At 41.8% G+C, this 16,052-nt stretch overlaps 1 protein-coding gene across 1 annotated transcript in view; it reads left to right on the top strand.

Moving 5' to 3' along the window:
• Window positions 1-16,052, top strand: part of LOC111671870 (voltage-dependent T-type calcium channel subunit alpha-1I-like) — a 45,771-nt gene that overhangs the window by 11,071 nt on the left and 18,648 nt on the right. Inside the window, exons 7-11 of the mRNA XM_087180077.1 lie at window positions 2,757-2,812; window positions 3,118-3,188; window positions 8,630-8,708; window positions 9,558-9,679; window positions 11,446-11,922. Of these exons, the coding sequence (XP_087036203.1) occupies window positions 2,757-2,812; window positions 3,118-3,188; window positions 8,630-8,708; window positions 9,558-9,679; window positions 11,446-11,922 (805 nt within the window). The remainder of the gene's footprint in view (window positions 1-2,756; window positions 2,813-3,117; window positions 3,189-8,629; window positions 8,709-9,557; window positions 9,680-11,445; window positions 11,923-16,052) is intronic.

The raw sequence follows: 16,052 nt of genomic DNA, 5'->3' as shown, positions 1-16,052 counted from the left end.
ACACACACACACACACACACACACACACACACAAATGAGCACTGTCAAACCAAGATTATTAACCTCAACTGCCGATATATCCAGGACTGTATTTAACAAAGTTTTGATTAGAAACACACTTTTTCCCTAGTTTTATGTTGTTGTTGTTGTTGTTGTTGTTTTTGTTGTTGTTGTGGTTTAAGTTTGTTGTCATGATAAATTAAAAATAATAGACATTCCCACATCACTAATTTCACAGGTTTACAACGTATTAAATTATGTTTTCTTTCACTAACTTGTACTTTACTGTTTTCTCACTCACTTTTAAAGTGTTGTCAGTGAAACTCAACACTTTCTGCACAAATCCTTTACACTAAAAGCCTCGCAGCAGTTTATGCTTTTAATGTGAAACATCAACGGGAAGTTGAGTGATGCTAATTTTACGATGTATTTTCACCCCTTTACCCCCTTTAAGTGAGATTAAGGGTATGTGAAGGTTAGAGTAATGTCTGATTTTATTTATTTATTCACTTTTTATTTATTGATAAAACCAAAGAACGTATGTTTTTTTTTCTATCAGCTGTGATAACTTCTCTGTCATCAGCCTCAAGCCGTATGTGAAACAGCATTTAGTGTCTATACAAGTCCCATTATGCATATCTCTAATTCACTTAATTCCAAACCTACTACACGAGTGAGTCCTTTACAGTCCTGTTGTAATCTTAATTCTCCCTGAACAAAGGTAAAGCTGATATTTCATTTCTGTCTTTCTCCTCTTTTTAATACGGCTCTTACTCGTCACCTCGGACCAGCTCTCTGGGCTGCACCCATTCCTCTTAACTTCACACAGAGGAGGATAAAGGCTAATTACATCAATCTAACTTAATCCGCGCCCTCGTACCGTCGCCCTTTGCCCTCCATAAAACCGCCCAGGGGCCGCCGAGTGGACCCCTGGGTAATCTGCCAATTAAACAGCAGCCGGTGGTAATTAACAAGCAAGAGGGGTATTTGATGATGACTGCGAGGGCTACTTGTGACTTCTTCTCATATCATTTTTTTTATTTTTTTTATCACTCTATCTGAATGTTAACTAACTGGTGTGAGTGTGGGAAAGAATATGTAAGTGTCTCACAATCATCCACATGAATTTTAAAACTACTCTGAGCAGAAGAAGAGATTCAGCCACACTGGTTGAATATTTTCAAAGCAACAGCTCCATGTATATTGATCTCTCTACTCACCCACACTGTACGATAATTAATATATAATACTATGTAATATGTCATTAGCTAACTACAGTTTTAACATTAGCATTTACCTAAATCCACACACGTCGGCTATAATGTAGCTCATAAGTTTACAAATTACTGCACATTTACAGTGGTAAATCTGTCACCGTTATGAGCGTGAACTGCATATACTGTATGCTACGCTAGAAAGGAAAGCTCGACACGTGTAGCAACAGTAACTAGGAGGGGGCGGAGCTTAGCAAATGGTAATTTATTATGTGTTTGGTATTAAAGTTGCTCAAGTAGATAGTTAGCTTAAGGAGCAGTTGGCATGTATAGAGACTTAAAAGGAGCTATTTGTAAGTTTTGCTTTTGCTACATAGCCAGTGTTAGCATCAACAGCTGTTTACTTACGCCCCCCCTACTTCTTCAGGGCAGCCTGGACGCTACAGTGACTCAATATCAGAACATGATGAGACAGTCCGACCGGGCCGGGGCTAACGGGTTAGCATGCTAACTTCAGTAGAAGAAAAGAAATAGAAGCAAAATAAGAGGGTTGTTTTCCATCACTGGAGACAGCTCTTGGTGAGTAAAGGAATGAAGTTGGATGCTGAAGTTTCTTCTAGACTGATAAGTAAACAGCTGTTAAGGACCAGGGACTTTAGATGCCATAACCCAAGTTCCATTAGAGCATAAATGTTTGCGTTGCCACAGTATCCCAGTAACCATGACGATGCGTTGAATTATGATAATTACAATTCAGAACAGTGAGAGACATTTTCAGGCAGAATAAGAATCAGAGTTAGAAAAAGATCTGCAGTGGTGCAAAACAAAGGTTGAAAATTACCAAATAAGAAAAAGGCGCTGAGTGTTTTTTCTCCTTTAATATAAAACCTCATTCAGACATTGATCAAAAAGTTCAGTTCCAGCTTCATTTCTCTTGTTTGTTTATCTTTCACTTGCCCACACCACTTTATATTTTGACCTAATTTCAGACTCGTTGGGAAATGGGAAACATAACTGTCATCTAGACTATAAATTACGGAAAGTTTTTTCTTGTTGTGAATGAATGCTGCAGGAGTTTTCAGACATGTTTGACCACTTTGGGACATTCATTACTGCAGACATCACAGGGATCGTTTGTCCCTCCGTAGCAGGAACTTTTTTTTTTTTTGTGACATGACATGCAAACACGAACCAACACTGGAACCAGGCTTCTTCAGTTTTTCTCAAAAGGTTGCTTTTCAAAAGGCATCAATTTTATCAAGAAAATATCCACAGGTAACGAGTTCTTCATCTCCAGCTAGAACTGGATAGTGATTTAAAGTTGCTCCAGCCATCCACCACCACCACATCCACCCTCTCTCTCTCTCACACACACACACACACACACACACACACACACACACCCACACACACACACACACAAACACTCACTCCCTCTATCTACCCATCCTGAGAGAAGTCCACCTCCCAGGAGGTTTTATTGTCTGAGCAGCCGTTGCCATTCCTCAGCCGAATACAGCCGTGGCTTTTTCTCTCTGCCAGCGGCCACATCGTCGGCCGTGTTCCTCCAGAAATTGGACCGATGAGAATTGTGGAGGGTCTCTAATGGAGAGTCGGGAAACCTCTTCCAACTATCGATCGGTTGTTGTCTCTTTCTCTCTCCTCCTCTTCCTCTGCGTACTTCTTATCTATCTTGATTTCCCCCCCCCCCCCCCACTCTGTCTCTGTGGTGTCTTTTTTGTTTCTGCCCTTTGTTTCACTTTCTCTCACTCTGTAGGTGATGTCTGTTGTTTATCACGTAAACGCACATGTCCAAAGTGTCACACACACACACACACACACACACACACAGAAATGCACTATTTGTGTGGATATTATAGTTGTGTGTGATCTCTCTCTCCAGTGTTGAAGTTGTTGAAAATGGCAACTGGGATGAGAGCTCTGCTAGACACAGTGGTCCAGGCTCTTCCTCAGGTATGTGTCATCACACACACATACGCACACACACACTCACACACACACACACACAGACCTCCTCCCTGAGCTTATCACAAGGACACACAGGAGTTAATTAACATTTGTGGAATGATAAACGGCCGTCGATAGAAGCTCCCTGAGAATTAGGACTTTCAGGAAGTCGGGTTATGACTACGTTTTTGCCCCCAGTGTTACGACACCTCGCTAACTTTCCCCCCGGCTCCTCTCGCTCATTCGGGGGGGAAATGAAAGACCTTTGTGGCGTTAATGTAAGATTTTTAATACCCACCACTTGTTAATGAGACGAGCAGCTAAATCTCCCGCTCCCTCGGTAGACGAAAAGACTTTTTATTCTTTCACCTTTGCTCAGACACATAAATATTAAAGTTTTTGCCTGTCCTGGAATTTGAGGAATATTGTGGAATTTTAAAACAGCTGTTATTACAACCAGGGAAGTTTAATTTAATGACTCTCTAAGGAACTCAGTGAATGTCTGGATTTTACAAATAGAATAATCTATGAGAAGGTTTTAAATAGTGCGGGATCATGGGAGTCCTCTCGCCACCAGTGCTGTAAGTTTCTCCTGGTTTGGATTCCGTCAGTGTCAGTCCTTCAGGAGGTTCAGGAGGAGCTGATTTGTCCTCGGTGGTCTCCTCCTCTCCACAACAAACAGACCAGGGGATTAAATCCGGTAGAAACACTGAATAAAGCAGTTTCACTTTAAAAATCTGTGATTCATCGACACAGTTCAGCGGACACAGGACGTCTTGGAGTATTTGCTTGACTTTTTTTCTCTGATGACTTAAGATCCAGACGTCCGATGACTAAAATTTCTTCATCTGGTTAAAATACATAGTTGAAAACGACCAAGGTGTAAAGAGTGTATCCTGAAAATGTGACTTAAAACTGGACAAAAGTTAATTTTGAGCTTCTGGCAGACGCGTGCACGTACAGAATATGACGTCACTGACAGGCGACCGAATGAAACGATTTCTCTATGATGGAAAATTGCTGGAAACATTTGTTTTAATGTAAGTACACAACCCAAAATGTATATATATGTACGTGTATATATATATATAACATAAGTCTAGTCATTTTATTTTTATCTCTGAAAATGAATCACAAATCAATACTTTAATATTTAAGGCTTGATTATTTCCTAAAACAGCTGGGGAACTGTAGATCTTAGCTAATGTTACTCAAACAGGAGTAAACAGAAATGTTCAGTTGTGAATTTGGTGCTTTAGGTTTTTTTTACGACAGCAGGACTGGCTGTGTGTGTGTGCGTGTGTGTGTGCGTGTGTGTGTGTGTGGGATCGACTCAAAATAACTATAATGCCCATGTTTAACAAAATGAAGGAGCAACTGTGTCGTTCATCGACGTGTTTAATAGTTTTAGGACGGCATCGGAGCTCTGTGGCTCAGGGATAAGCAGGATTTATCAGACTCTGGATACACGGTCGATACTTGTTAGTATGATAGATTTACTCATAATAATTCACTTTGGTCTTGGTCAATATGAAAAATATAGAAAATAATTTCTTTGTGCCAGTTTATTGTTTATGTTTTAGAGGGAGTTATGTGACGATCATTCGCCCCAGCACTTAAGTGCAGCGTCTCTGCTGGTTACCTGGCAACCTCACTGTGACGACTAGACCCCCGGGAAGTCACTGCGACCAGCTGCAACACACAGTACAGAGGCTGAGAACAGAAACCGTTAATCTTCACACACACAGACAACAAACATGTGCATTGGCCGACCACAATAAAAACAAAAAGATTGAATAGTTTCTGGATGTTTTCAAAAACTACAAGTGATGCTTCACAGAACCAAAATGTGCAAAGAGTTACTTTCTTTCCTCTCACAGCTGATAAAAAGGACACGTCATTACTCATCTTAAGCCTCTTCTCCGGGTGAAATATATCTTTTGCTTCTGCATATAAATGCATATATAAAAGAAGTAACTGAAGCTCTGCCTCGGTTTGTGTTATCCTAACGTTATGAAGGTCTACATCTTCTTCTTTCTTTTCTTTTAATGTGAGCAAACCAGAGAAAACTACACTAATGGATCTGGACTGGCCGCTCTCTTCAAAACAGCTTTTTTTTTTTATTAAAGACATTTGTAATGGCACGATTCTGTGTGTGCAGCCAGAAGTTGATTTTTTTATTTTTTTTTGTTCGGTTCTGCTGCATTACCGATGCTCTGCCTGAGCCCTCTGGGAGGAGTTTTGTCTCCCTGATGTTCGAGTAGGGAAAAGCATGTGCACACGCGGAGACACACAAATACACAAATTAAAACACAATAAACGCAGCTTCACACACTGAGGTAAAATTACAGTCGCAGAAATCCCCCTCCTTCAGTTGAGTCGTGCCTCAGATCAATAGTCGCCTTTTCCCATTCACTTTAACTTGTTCTCCGTTTGGACAGATTTTATTGGTTTTGTTGGGTCTTATTTTTGCGGTGGAAGCTTAGACCACAAACAATATACACATTAAGCTAATAGGGGGGAAGGGGTGGGGTGGGGGTCGCTGGAGGCAGTGTTGTGAACATTAGCACACAAACACAAGGCCGATAGGAAACAATGTTTAATCCAGGTGAAGACAGAATGTCATGGCAAAATGAAATAGAATAATGTGATATCAAAGAAGACTGTAAATTACCAGCTGTGACAAAAGTTGTTTCGCTTTTTTTCTGTGATTAATTAATGACAACGAAATTTTTTTGCTGATTTTTAAATAATGTGAGGATCAAAGTATCGAGTCAAACCAGTATCACGAGCTGTTGGTTGGTTCCTCTTAATGTCTCACATATATACGTACTGTATATCATCACATATCGTCGCCCTTGTCTTCAGTCATCATTATAATAATGCAGAACCTCACCCCAAGCTTTGTTTTTTGGAGACTTCATATTCTGCTGGATTAGTGGGGAAATGACACTTCAGGAAACATTGTACGTTTTATTTTTTAAAACAAGGGAAAAAAGGAAAAGAGGATCAGGTTTGACTTAATTAACATTTTATCAGCACTTGACTTTTCCCTCTTAGCTACATCCCCAACCAGAAGCAGTGAAGTGTGCAAAGTGAAGCTATTACAAGTGGATGAACTTGCAAAGAAACCAGGAGCACTTCACAATGATGAAAGAGCAGCACAGACCTTGTTCCACGAGCCGATGTTTCAGCCACAGTTTGTCTTCAGAGCGTAAAAGAAAAAGGCACAGCACCGTTGTGTTTACAGCTTCTGGATGTGAAGAAAATAATAAACCACACTATTTGAATAATACATATGGTACTGTCCAGGTGGGCGGGGCTTGGGGGCGTGGCTGAGAGTGGTGACTGCTTTGTTGTGACATCACAAAGTTACAGAAGTCCTGACGGCTCGTTTTAAGGCTCCGTTTCTGAATACAAGCTGAGCGCTTTGATACGTTTACAGTATTAATATAGAACCTAGACCTGATCTGGTTGCTTGTTTCAGCATCTACAGTCTGAGGATCCTTTTTCTGTATCTGCGAAAAAGTCACTCTCCCTGAGAACATTTAACCCCCTCCATCTAAAGGCTCCGGTCTTTCACTGGAGTTTGAAGTGGGCTCAATGACCTTTCCTGTGTCAGTCTGACTTGTGTCGCATTATGAACCAAATTTCCTACACAAATGCAACAATAAAAAAAAAAACGTGTCCCAGCATGACACAGGTGACTGTGAGTCGAGGTTTTATTATAGTCTAAATACAGAAAAGAACACACCCACTAAACAGTGTTAAAGGTTTGCAGAGCAGTGCAGGTTTGTTCACTATGGAAACCAAAAAAAAGGTATAAATATCAAAGTCCGCTCCGACTTCTTTTTCTCACAAGCTTCTGTTGCGTAGTTGCCAGCTCTAACGCTTTCATACCCATGCAGCAATGTGTTTGGTAGCGCACAGCGTTTTCATCCCTCCAGGTGTACTCTCACTCTCTGCTTCAGGGATCTGAAGACGCCGGTTGGAGCTTACGTTACGTGCTGCACACTGCCTCAGGGCGAGTCGTATAGCTTTTAATAGTCACCAGGAAACATCAACATGCACAAGCGGGGAGAGACAGGAAGCTGTCCTCCGGCTTTGCTTTAACCCCTCTAAATTTTTCCCAGTCCTCGCTCCCTCATTATTTCCTCTCTTTCTTTCTTATTTCACCCTCTCCTCCAATAAAAGCCTTTACATCGTCCTCTTCCCTAATCCACTCTCTCAGTTTATTTGCACATCTAATGGAATTCTACCGTCACATATTCAGAGGCCCCCCCCCCGTCGCCTTCCCTGTGAGGTGACTTAGCTAATGGTATTCTGCTTAGTGCCTGCTATTGCACCCCAGGGGGTCCTTTACCCATTTGCATTGCATATCGCTATCTGTGAGCGCTTTGAGTCTCTGCACAGATGGATTCAACCCGTTAAGAAGTCAGCTAGTGAAATTTTCCCCAAAACTGTGTAATAGAGTGATTATCCTTGATTTGAGGCAGGGGGGGTTGTTGTAGTTGCTTGGAATTGTTCAGACTATTTCTGATGTGATGAAATGTTTGCAGGATCCTGTTATGTACCTGTTCAATTTCATGACCTTTAGGGCCTTAAATAGAAACATTCAGAACCGAACAAGCGTCGCAAATATGCACAAGCAGCAACTGCAGAATAAGCCTGTTTTCATATTTCATGAAAAGCAAAGGCTCTCTGTTCAGGATGTTGTCCATCCGGCTGGGAGGAGAACACACACTGAGAGATGCTTCTCACAGAAGATCAGACACATCATAGATTATTTAGCAGCCGTAGTTTGTAATATCTTTTCTCCTACTAGATCTTCAGTAAATGCTGTTAACAGCTCAAAAACAATATAAACCAATGGGAAACTGGAATCTGGTGTCAGGAAGTTGTTTTTTTTTGTTTTTTTACCCCAGGAGAAAATTAAGAATTCAAGATACATGGACATTTTATTTTGGGAAATTCAACGAAGAGTGTTAACAATAAAAAATAAATCTGATTTGTTAGCAAACCACAGATTAGGAGCCATGTTTTTTCTGATGTTTTTGTTCTTGTTGTTGGATGCTACTGGTCAGCACAGGTGTCATTGATTGTTACCATGGTAACGCTGGTCTTAGGCCTGAGTTAGCCTCGGGGTAAAGCGTCTAATCTATGAGAACAAGTAAGACAGGTTTAACGCTACGGGCCAGATCTAAAAAAAAAAAATCATTGTGAAACCGACCCGAGCCAGTGTGAGATGTGGTAGTTGCACAAGAATTGAGTAGAATTTAAGTGGCACTTTAAGTGACTTACAGCGAGTGTAACAGATGTAGTATTCACAAAATCCAACCCAGCAGATACCAATCAGTAGAAGTACACCTGATTGAGTTCAACTGAGAACAATGTACGTATGCGAGTTACCCGTGTTGATATAATGTGAATTCCTCTTTGTGTGACAGGTGGGAAACCTCGGTCTGCTCTTCATGTTGCTGTTCTTCATCTACGCTGCTCTGGGGGTGGAGCTGTTTGGAGAGCTGGGTAAGATTTGCTGCCAACTTGATGTTGTGATCTTTTTTAAAGAGCTTTAATTATCACAACACTATGTGGCTCGTCAGCATTGTGTTTGTTCAGTAGCTACACTTCTGCCATGCCACTGTAACTGTCTGAATTTGGAAAGTCAGAATGAAAAGTTTGACTGACTGACCTTGGCTCAAGATTTCTGGTCAAAATCCGTTCTGTACTTCCTGGACGAAACCTGCCGTCAGGTAAATGATATATGATGATAGATTTATCCAGTTCTATTGCTGCAGGGGGGAAATAAAGGAAGGGCAGGTGATTCAGGTGATGTGAAATTATAACCAACCAAAGAATCAATGTGTAATAAACACTGGAGTAAAATGACTCAGAATCCATTAGGCTTAGTCAAGTTTACCGGGACTTTATTCAGGTTTGTTTTGATTCCTCCTCAGCACCACGATTTTCTAATTTAACTGAATCACATGTTCCCAAAACGGTGGTGACTCCACGTGACTTTTAAAACACACGGTTCTTCCCATTTTTGGATCCAATAAATGTTGAGTCTTCAACCTACCGTCCAGTGACAAATGTGCACCTGCTCTTGAAGAAGGCATAGTGGTTCTGTTTACACCGGTAAAGCTTTCAAATCAGTTTCTCTTGCCCTCGGTGTGAATCCTGTTTTGCGAGATCTGATTCATTTCTAAGGAAGCAGTAAGAAACAGACACAACAAAAGCAGACTGTTTCACAACTGTTTTAACCAAAGACACCAATTTAAACTCGTGATCTCTCAGATAATCTACGCAGAAGCTTGGCATAACCGAGGTTTCGCTCTCTTCTCCCTCTCCTCCCCTCATCATGTCACCTCTCAGTCTGTAACGCCGACTACCCCTGTGAGGGAATGAGCCGCCACGCCACATTTGAGAACTTCGGAATGGCCTTCCTCACGCTCTTCCAGGTTTCTACCGGGGACAACTGGAATGGCATCATGAAGGTACAGGTTTAATGTCTTCATATCACACTTATCTTGACTTATCTCTTCACATTTTTCCCTTGGACCTGGGCTCTGTGCAAATTCTCAAATTCTCTTGCGCGAGGGGTCAACCAGGGAAGGGAACAGTCTAAAGCAGCTCTGATTGAGAGACTATAGATCTATATTATTTTACTTTTTGAGCAGCGGAAATATATTTTACACTTATCTCAGCTCAGGCAGAAGCTGGGATGTGGTTGTAATTGAAGGTCTTCAGATCACATCCCAGGAGCGGACGGTGTTTGAGTGAGGGAAATGAGTGAGTAATGAGTGTGTCCTTCAGCGGAGGAATAGTGTCGAAAAAGTAAACGTGCACTCAACCAAACCTTTCAAGGATGAATAAAGATTAAAAATTTGCACCGACGATATACGACCATTTGATCCTCCGCGTCACTCTCATCTATCACCTCAATCAACTCTCCAATCACACCCAAAGCACCTGAGCTCTCGAAACTTCATCACAGCCCATATCCGACAGATAGTTAATCAGCGCTGATTAGGCTCTTAGAAACGAGCGGCTGGCTGTGGGTGAGAAGGGAGGAAGACAGACGTCAGATTACGGGACGCCGTGAGCTTTCGGCAAAGCGGGAGTGTGAGAGTTTGACAATTTGCAATAAAAAACGACATTACAAATCGCTTGAGTAGTTCTCTTCCGTTAAACACAAAGACATTACTCATCAGATCGTTCCTATAAAAACCGAAACACTAATATTGGTTTATACCTTTTTATTCTAAATTACTCATCCTAAACTCATCACTCTCCATTCATGCTGAAATAATGGGTTGAATTTATCAACTGGTTGATCAACTGGATGATTCAATAAACATGACATGTCAGTCAGCGTCTCAAATGTGATGATTTGCTGCTTTTAATTGTTTTTGATCATCGTAAGTTGGATCAAATGTCTTTGGGGTTTTGGAGGAAACAAAGACTGTGATTGAACCTAACAATGACTTTACTGTGAACAAAAATCTCCCATTTTTCATGAATTAAAATTAAAGATATAGAACTTGGCTATTCACAATAAAAGTCCTCTTTAAAGTTAACTGTTTTATTTTGATAGAATTATTTATTAGGCATTGATTTGTGTGACTTGAGCTACAGATGTGCATTTTTATTTTTGGATCAGAAAACGAGTCGGTATCTTTACCTCATGGACTGCGACACAAAGTTGATCAGGTTATTGATTTTCGGACCACTCCTCTTCAGCGACTCTGCAAAGTCGCTTGATATTGGCAGGAAGTGGAACGTGCTGTGGTACACACACATCCCAAACATGCTCAGTGGGTGTCATGTCATGCAAGAGCTGGGATGTTTTAAGCTTCCAGGAACTGTCTACATCGTGCCGCGACATGAGGCGAAGGCGGCAGATGAACGGCGCGACGATGGGCCTCTCGGATCTCGTCACAGTGAATCTGTAGAAAACGTCTCCGATCTTTTATTTCAACTCATGAAAAATGGGAGTAAAGACATTATTATTCAGAAAACTAACCAACAGATTAACTGATATTTGCAACCATATTATCTCTTCTTTTATATAAACTGTTCTTCATTTGATTGATCTTCACCCCGTCCTCTCTTTCCCTTTTCCTTCCATCTCCTCATATTCTTAGTATTCTTCCATGTTATCCACCGCTCACTCTTCCTCTGCTCTTGTCTTGTATTGATTTCTGTCTGACCCTTCCTTCTTCGACCCCCTAAATTCCCCCGTTACTCCACCACCCACCAGGACACACTGAGGGAGTGCCCGCCGGGCCATACTGGCACTGACTACGGCTGCCACGCGGGACTGCAGTTCATCTCGCCAATGTATTTCGTGTCCTTCGTGCTCACGGCTCAGTTTGTCCTGATAAACGTGGTGGTGGCCGTGCTCATGAAGCATCTGGACGACTCCAACAAGGAGGCGCAGGAGGACGCCGAGATGGACGCCGAGATCGAGCTGGAGCTGGCCCAGGGAGGCCTCTGCTGCATGATGGGAGGCATCGGGGCCATCGCTGGGGCCACGGGTGGCGCTGCGAGCGGGGCGAGCGCCGGCGGGGGAGCGGCTGGTGTTATTGCAGCGGGGACAGCCGGGGGTCCGGGCGCCGGGGTGATGGTACCACTTCAAGATGGAGGAGGAGGAGGGGGGGGAGGAGGAGGAGGAGGAGGCAGTGCAGCTCATGAGGGACAAACCAACCATCGATGTCGACTCTACTCTCCCGCTCAGGTAAGAGGAGTCTCTGTTTTATTTAAAGCCCTTTTACTCCTCCTCATGCTGATCCTCGTGAGGAAGCACAACGATGTCGTTTCAGCTGGTATCTCATGTTCATTATATCTGACATTCACTGTTTACACCACAGCCACATTCAGATCAGTCAGTGATCAAACTCATTTGAGGTATTTATGACATAATCACACCTGTCATTAACAGAAAATGAGCACCGTGTGCTTACTGCAAACATTTATCATGTTTAGAAATAAATTACCAACATGATGAATTAAATCTCAGCCAGGCAGCACTGATTGGGTGATTCGTAAGTTAAAAGACATCCGTGTTAAACCAAGCAAAATCTGCCTTAAAGTGAAAGTAATTTAAGGTTTTATATTCCCATTAAAATGACATGTGAACACTTCACATCGAAATACTGTTGAAGAGACTGTTTTGTTTTTGTGCCTGCAAATCACCAGATCACTTCTTACATTCATCTGTTCTGCAAGCAGCCGTGCACAGGCTTTCATTCTGAAGAGTAGCACTGACAAAAGAGAGCATGATCTGAATTATCATCACGTCTTTATTTAAACTCGAAAACCCCTCATTTACAATGATGTTGAGACAAAATAAATAAAACGAGTCAAAAATCATTTAAAATAAATATACAATTAATAAATAGTAGAATGACAAGAATCAATTGAAACAGGTACAAACTGAAATTAAAAGTGAGTTCCAGGTGGATGGTGCAAAGAAGAAGAAGAAAAGCAGTTTAGCTCAAAAAAAGGAGTAAGATTTGAAGGCAATTTTCCAATAAGGGCCTTGTAAATAAATAAATGTATGTGCAAATCTCACCTCTCAGAAATGGAAGACTGCATCAAGGGCCGTTAGAGTTCACATATACTAAACTGTAATATCCCACGTCGTGATCCAGTCCTCACCAGAGGGCTGATGGTGTGGGATGATGGGAGATGAGTGATGGGGCTCTGAGACTGGTGGTGTCCTCTCTGCATTACATCCTCTCTGAGCCAAACACATGAATCATCATTCAAAATCACCAATCTAATCACCGACTGCACCGCTGCATTTCACGAGTAACAGTGTAGCACCACATCAGATTCAGACTCAGCCCGAGAGGTGTTTTATCTTGTCGCTCCGGAGTCTGATCCGTGGCAACAGCTGCTGTCTACGCCACGAGTAAGGAATTTACATGTAGATAATTCAGCCACCGAGATGTGAAATCACCAATCGATTAACCAGCAAATCAATCCAATAAAATATGAATCAAGAACTAACTCAAATTAACGAGCGGTAATGCTGGTTGACTATTTTCAAATAACTTATAGAAAAAATACTAGAGATCAATAAAGAAAAGAATCACTAAGTGCTACAACATACTGGTCCTCAAGAAGAGCCAGTCGTACAAACAGATTTGTTTTCTTGAGCCGAGGATTTCGTCTCTACGAGCCGTCGCTGATGAGCAGACAGTCGGCCTCTCACCACTCGCTCCACTCGTGAATGATAATGCCTTAATTTGAATTAATATGGAGTTTTAAAAAAACCCATGAAACGGAAATCAAACTGAAATAAACTTAATGCAAAATGACTATTCTGTGCAGCATCTTTATCTTGGCTTGCCAATTTACAGAGAAGTTCAACAACTTTTCTCAGATTTTATTGGATAACTTTGGCAACTTAAAGTCTAAAAGTTGGGTAGTTAGAAGGAAATTCTCTCACTGACAGCTGCCTCAGTGTCTCGTCTGTGGGTTGCTGGCAGGTTGCTGTAGGTTGCTGTCGGGGGAAACTCCTCCGCTGTACTCGACTGTAATATCACCTGCTGTACAGGCTCATAATTTCCTCTCTTGTATCTCTGTGACTGTCTCGTCCCCTCAGCCGCCTCCCGTCTAACTCTGACCATTCCTCTTTAGCGAAATACTTTACAGCATCTGACTTCATGTCAAGCCGCTCGCTACTCCTGTCACAGCGAGCTGCTCTCATGACACGTTGTTGGGTTCGTCTGTTCGGCTTTTGTCTGCTGATTTACAAAAGTAGGACTTTGAAAACATTTTTTTGTGAATGTTTCAAAGTTTCTTGAATGAAACTTACACAAATGGAACCAAATACGTGGCCTCACATAACAACTGAGCCACGCCGGTTTCGCAGGTGTCGCAAAGACACGCCTCCTCGGGATGACTGGCGTTCATCGGTTTGAAGCAAGTTATTTATGAGAAGTTTGTGCAGAGAGTTTTGGAGAATCAGACTTGGAACGAGGCCCAATGTGTAAACACAACACATTATGATACTAAACTAAGCACCACATGATTGACATGTTTATGCCGGTTATTTCAAGACTTCATTAACTTCATCTGCAGCAGAGAGTTGGTGCCAAACTCTGTGAGGGTGTGCAGCATCTGGAGTCTTTTTTATTCATGAAATAGCACCGCCGCACTTGTGCAAATACAATGTATTGATGACATGCTAAACCACACACGAGCACAACACTAAAACCTACGAAGAAAACACACACACACACACACGAATGCAGAGATATTAAATGGCCGCTGTCTCCGCCATTCTAAAAATACCACAGTGGGGGCCGTGGCTCTCATTCTTTAGCTCCCTGATTACTGCAAGTCAGTACAAGCTGCATTTATAATCACACTCACATAAAATCTTAGCAACCGCAGATGAGAACAGGTATTTTTAGAGGTACGCCCGCCGAGGCAGAAAGAAAGAAAGAAGTAAATAAACAGAGACACAAACAAAGGAGAGGAGGGGGAGATCACAGACATGTGGAAATGGACGGAAGGAAAAAAAATGGAACAAATATAATAAATGGATGGAGAGTAACGGGGAAAGTGAAAGGAGAAGGGTCAGTTGGCAGTTTGGAAAAGTGAACAAGTAAATTTGCTGCAAATAAGTGAATGAGCACACGGCTGAATAAACGAGTGACTAACTGTGTTTGACTTATTGAATGAGTGGCCTCGATGCAGCTTACTGACTGAATGATCGTCTAAAGGTTGTGTTTGCGCTGGAGTGTTTACTCCTTAACCTCACTTTGTGAAAGCAGCGGGCGAGAGTAAGTGCAGAGTAAACTGCAAGCTTTGCTCCTCAGAAGTGACCCCGTAAACACAAACACTGATTAGCAGCGGCAGAGGGAGATCTGTGTTGGCCGCTGAATGTCAGCTGCAACTTGAACAGCCATAACAACAAGTAGGACAACAGGAACAAAGTGAACAATACAATGGAGTCTGGGTTGACCCTCGAAAGTCCTTTGAGAACACATGTTTGCACGTTTCTGCACCAAAACAGAAATTAGCATTCATCAGAAATGTGCTTTTCTGGCTAATTTACGCTGAAATTTGGACAAAAAATATTGAGGAAAGATCCTGAATGTGGACGAGATTGTTAATGAAGCATGTTAAACTCTCCAGAGCTGCATGTGAGTGAACTTTAAAAGAACGAGGTGAAATGAAATCTAATTCTCTGGCTGCTCTGGGGCGATGGAAACAGCAATAACATCTTATCACTTTTGAAGTAAATATGGAAAACAGTTTCTTATTTACACTTTCAGCAAACATGGAGCGACATTAGCTTTGATTTGCCATCACGCTTCTGTCCACCTGATGAATGTGAAAAGAACTAGTTTGTATTGGCTGTCGGACCACGTCTGAGGGAGACGAGCTGTGGTAATCAGTTCAATGTGAGGGTAGTAGTCTCTTCAGGAAGACGTTGATCTAGTTGTACATGAAACACAGCCAACAACATTGGGAAAAAAATGAGATATTTTCTTTAATATTTGGTGCAGGATATTTTCATCAGAGCCTTTTTTTTTTTTTTTTGCTGAAATCAACTGTGGATAAAAACAACACTGATGAAAGTGTTCGCTGAAAGATGCTGGAACATATAAATCTATATAAAGATATTGATTACAGCAGCTTTAAGCTAAGTCGGCCGGGTGGTTCTTCACTGAAGCCCGATGCTCTTGCAGTTCTTAGCTTTACGGCAACTTTCGGTCTATTTTGGATCATTGATGCAGTTTTCCGGCAGGATTATGTTTAGAGCTTGTTCCACTGCTTGGAAGTGGCCAAAAAAGTAAATTACTGCGGCTGAAAACAGCACATACTGAAGGGTTTTATCTCTCTGTT

The sequence above is a fragment of the Seriola lalandi genome, unplaced genomic scaffold (genome assembly GCF_002814215.2).
Source record: "Seriola lalandi dorsalis isolate HSWRI2012SDOR001 ecotype SW California unplaced genomic scaffold, Sedor1 jcf7180002054887, whole genome shotgun sequence".
NCBI classification, from domain to species: domain Eukaryota; kingdom Metazoa; phylum Chordata; class Actinopteri; order Carangiformes; family Carangidae; genus Seriola; species Seriola lalandi.
Note: the sequence above shows the minus strand (reverse complement) of the source record. Positions and strands in the feature narration are given on the sequence as shown.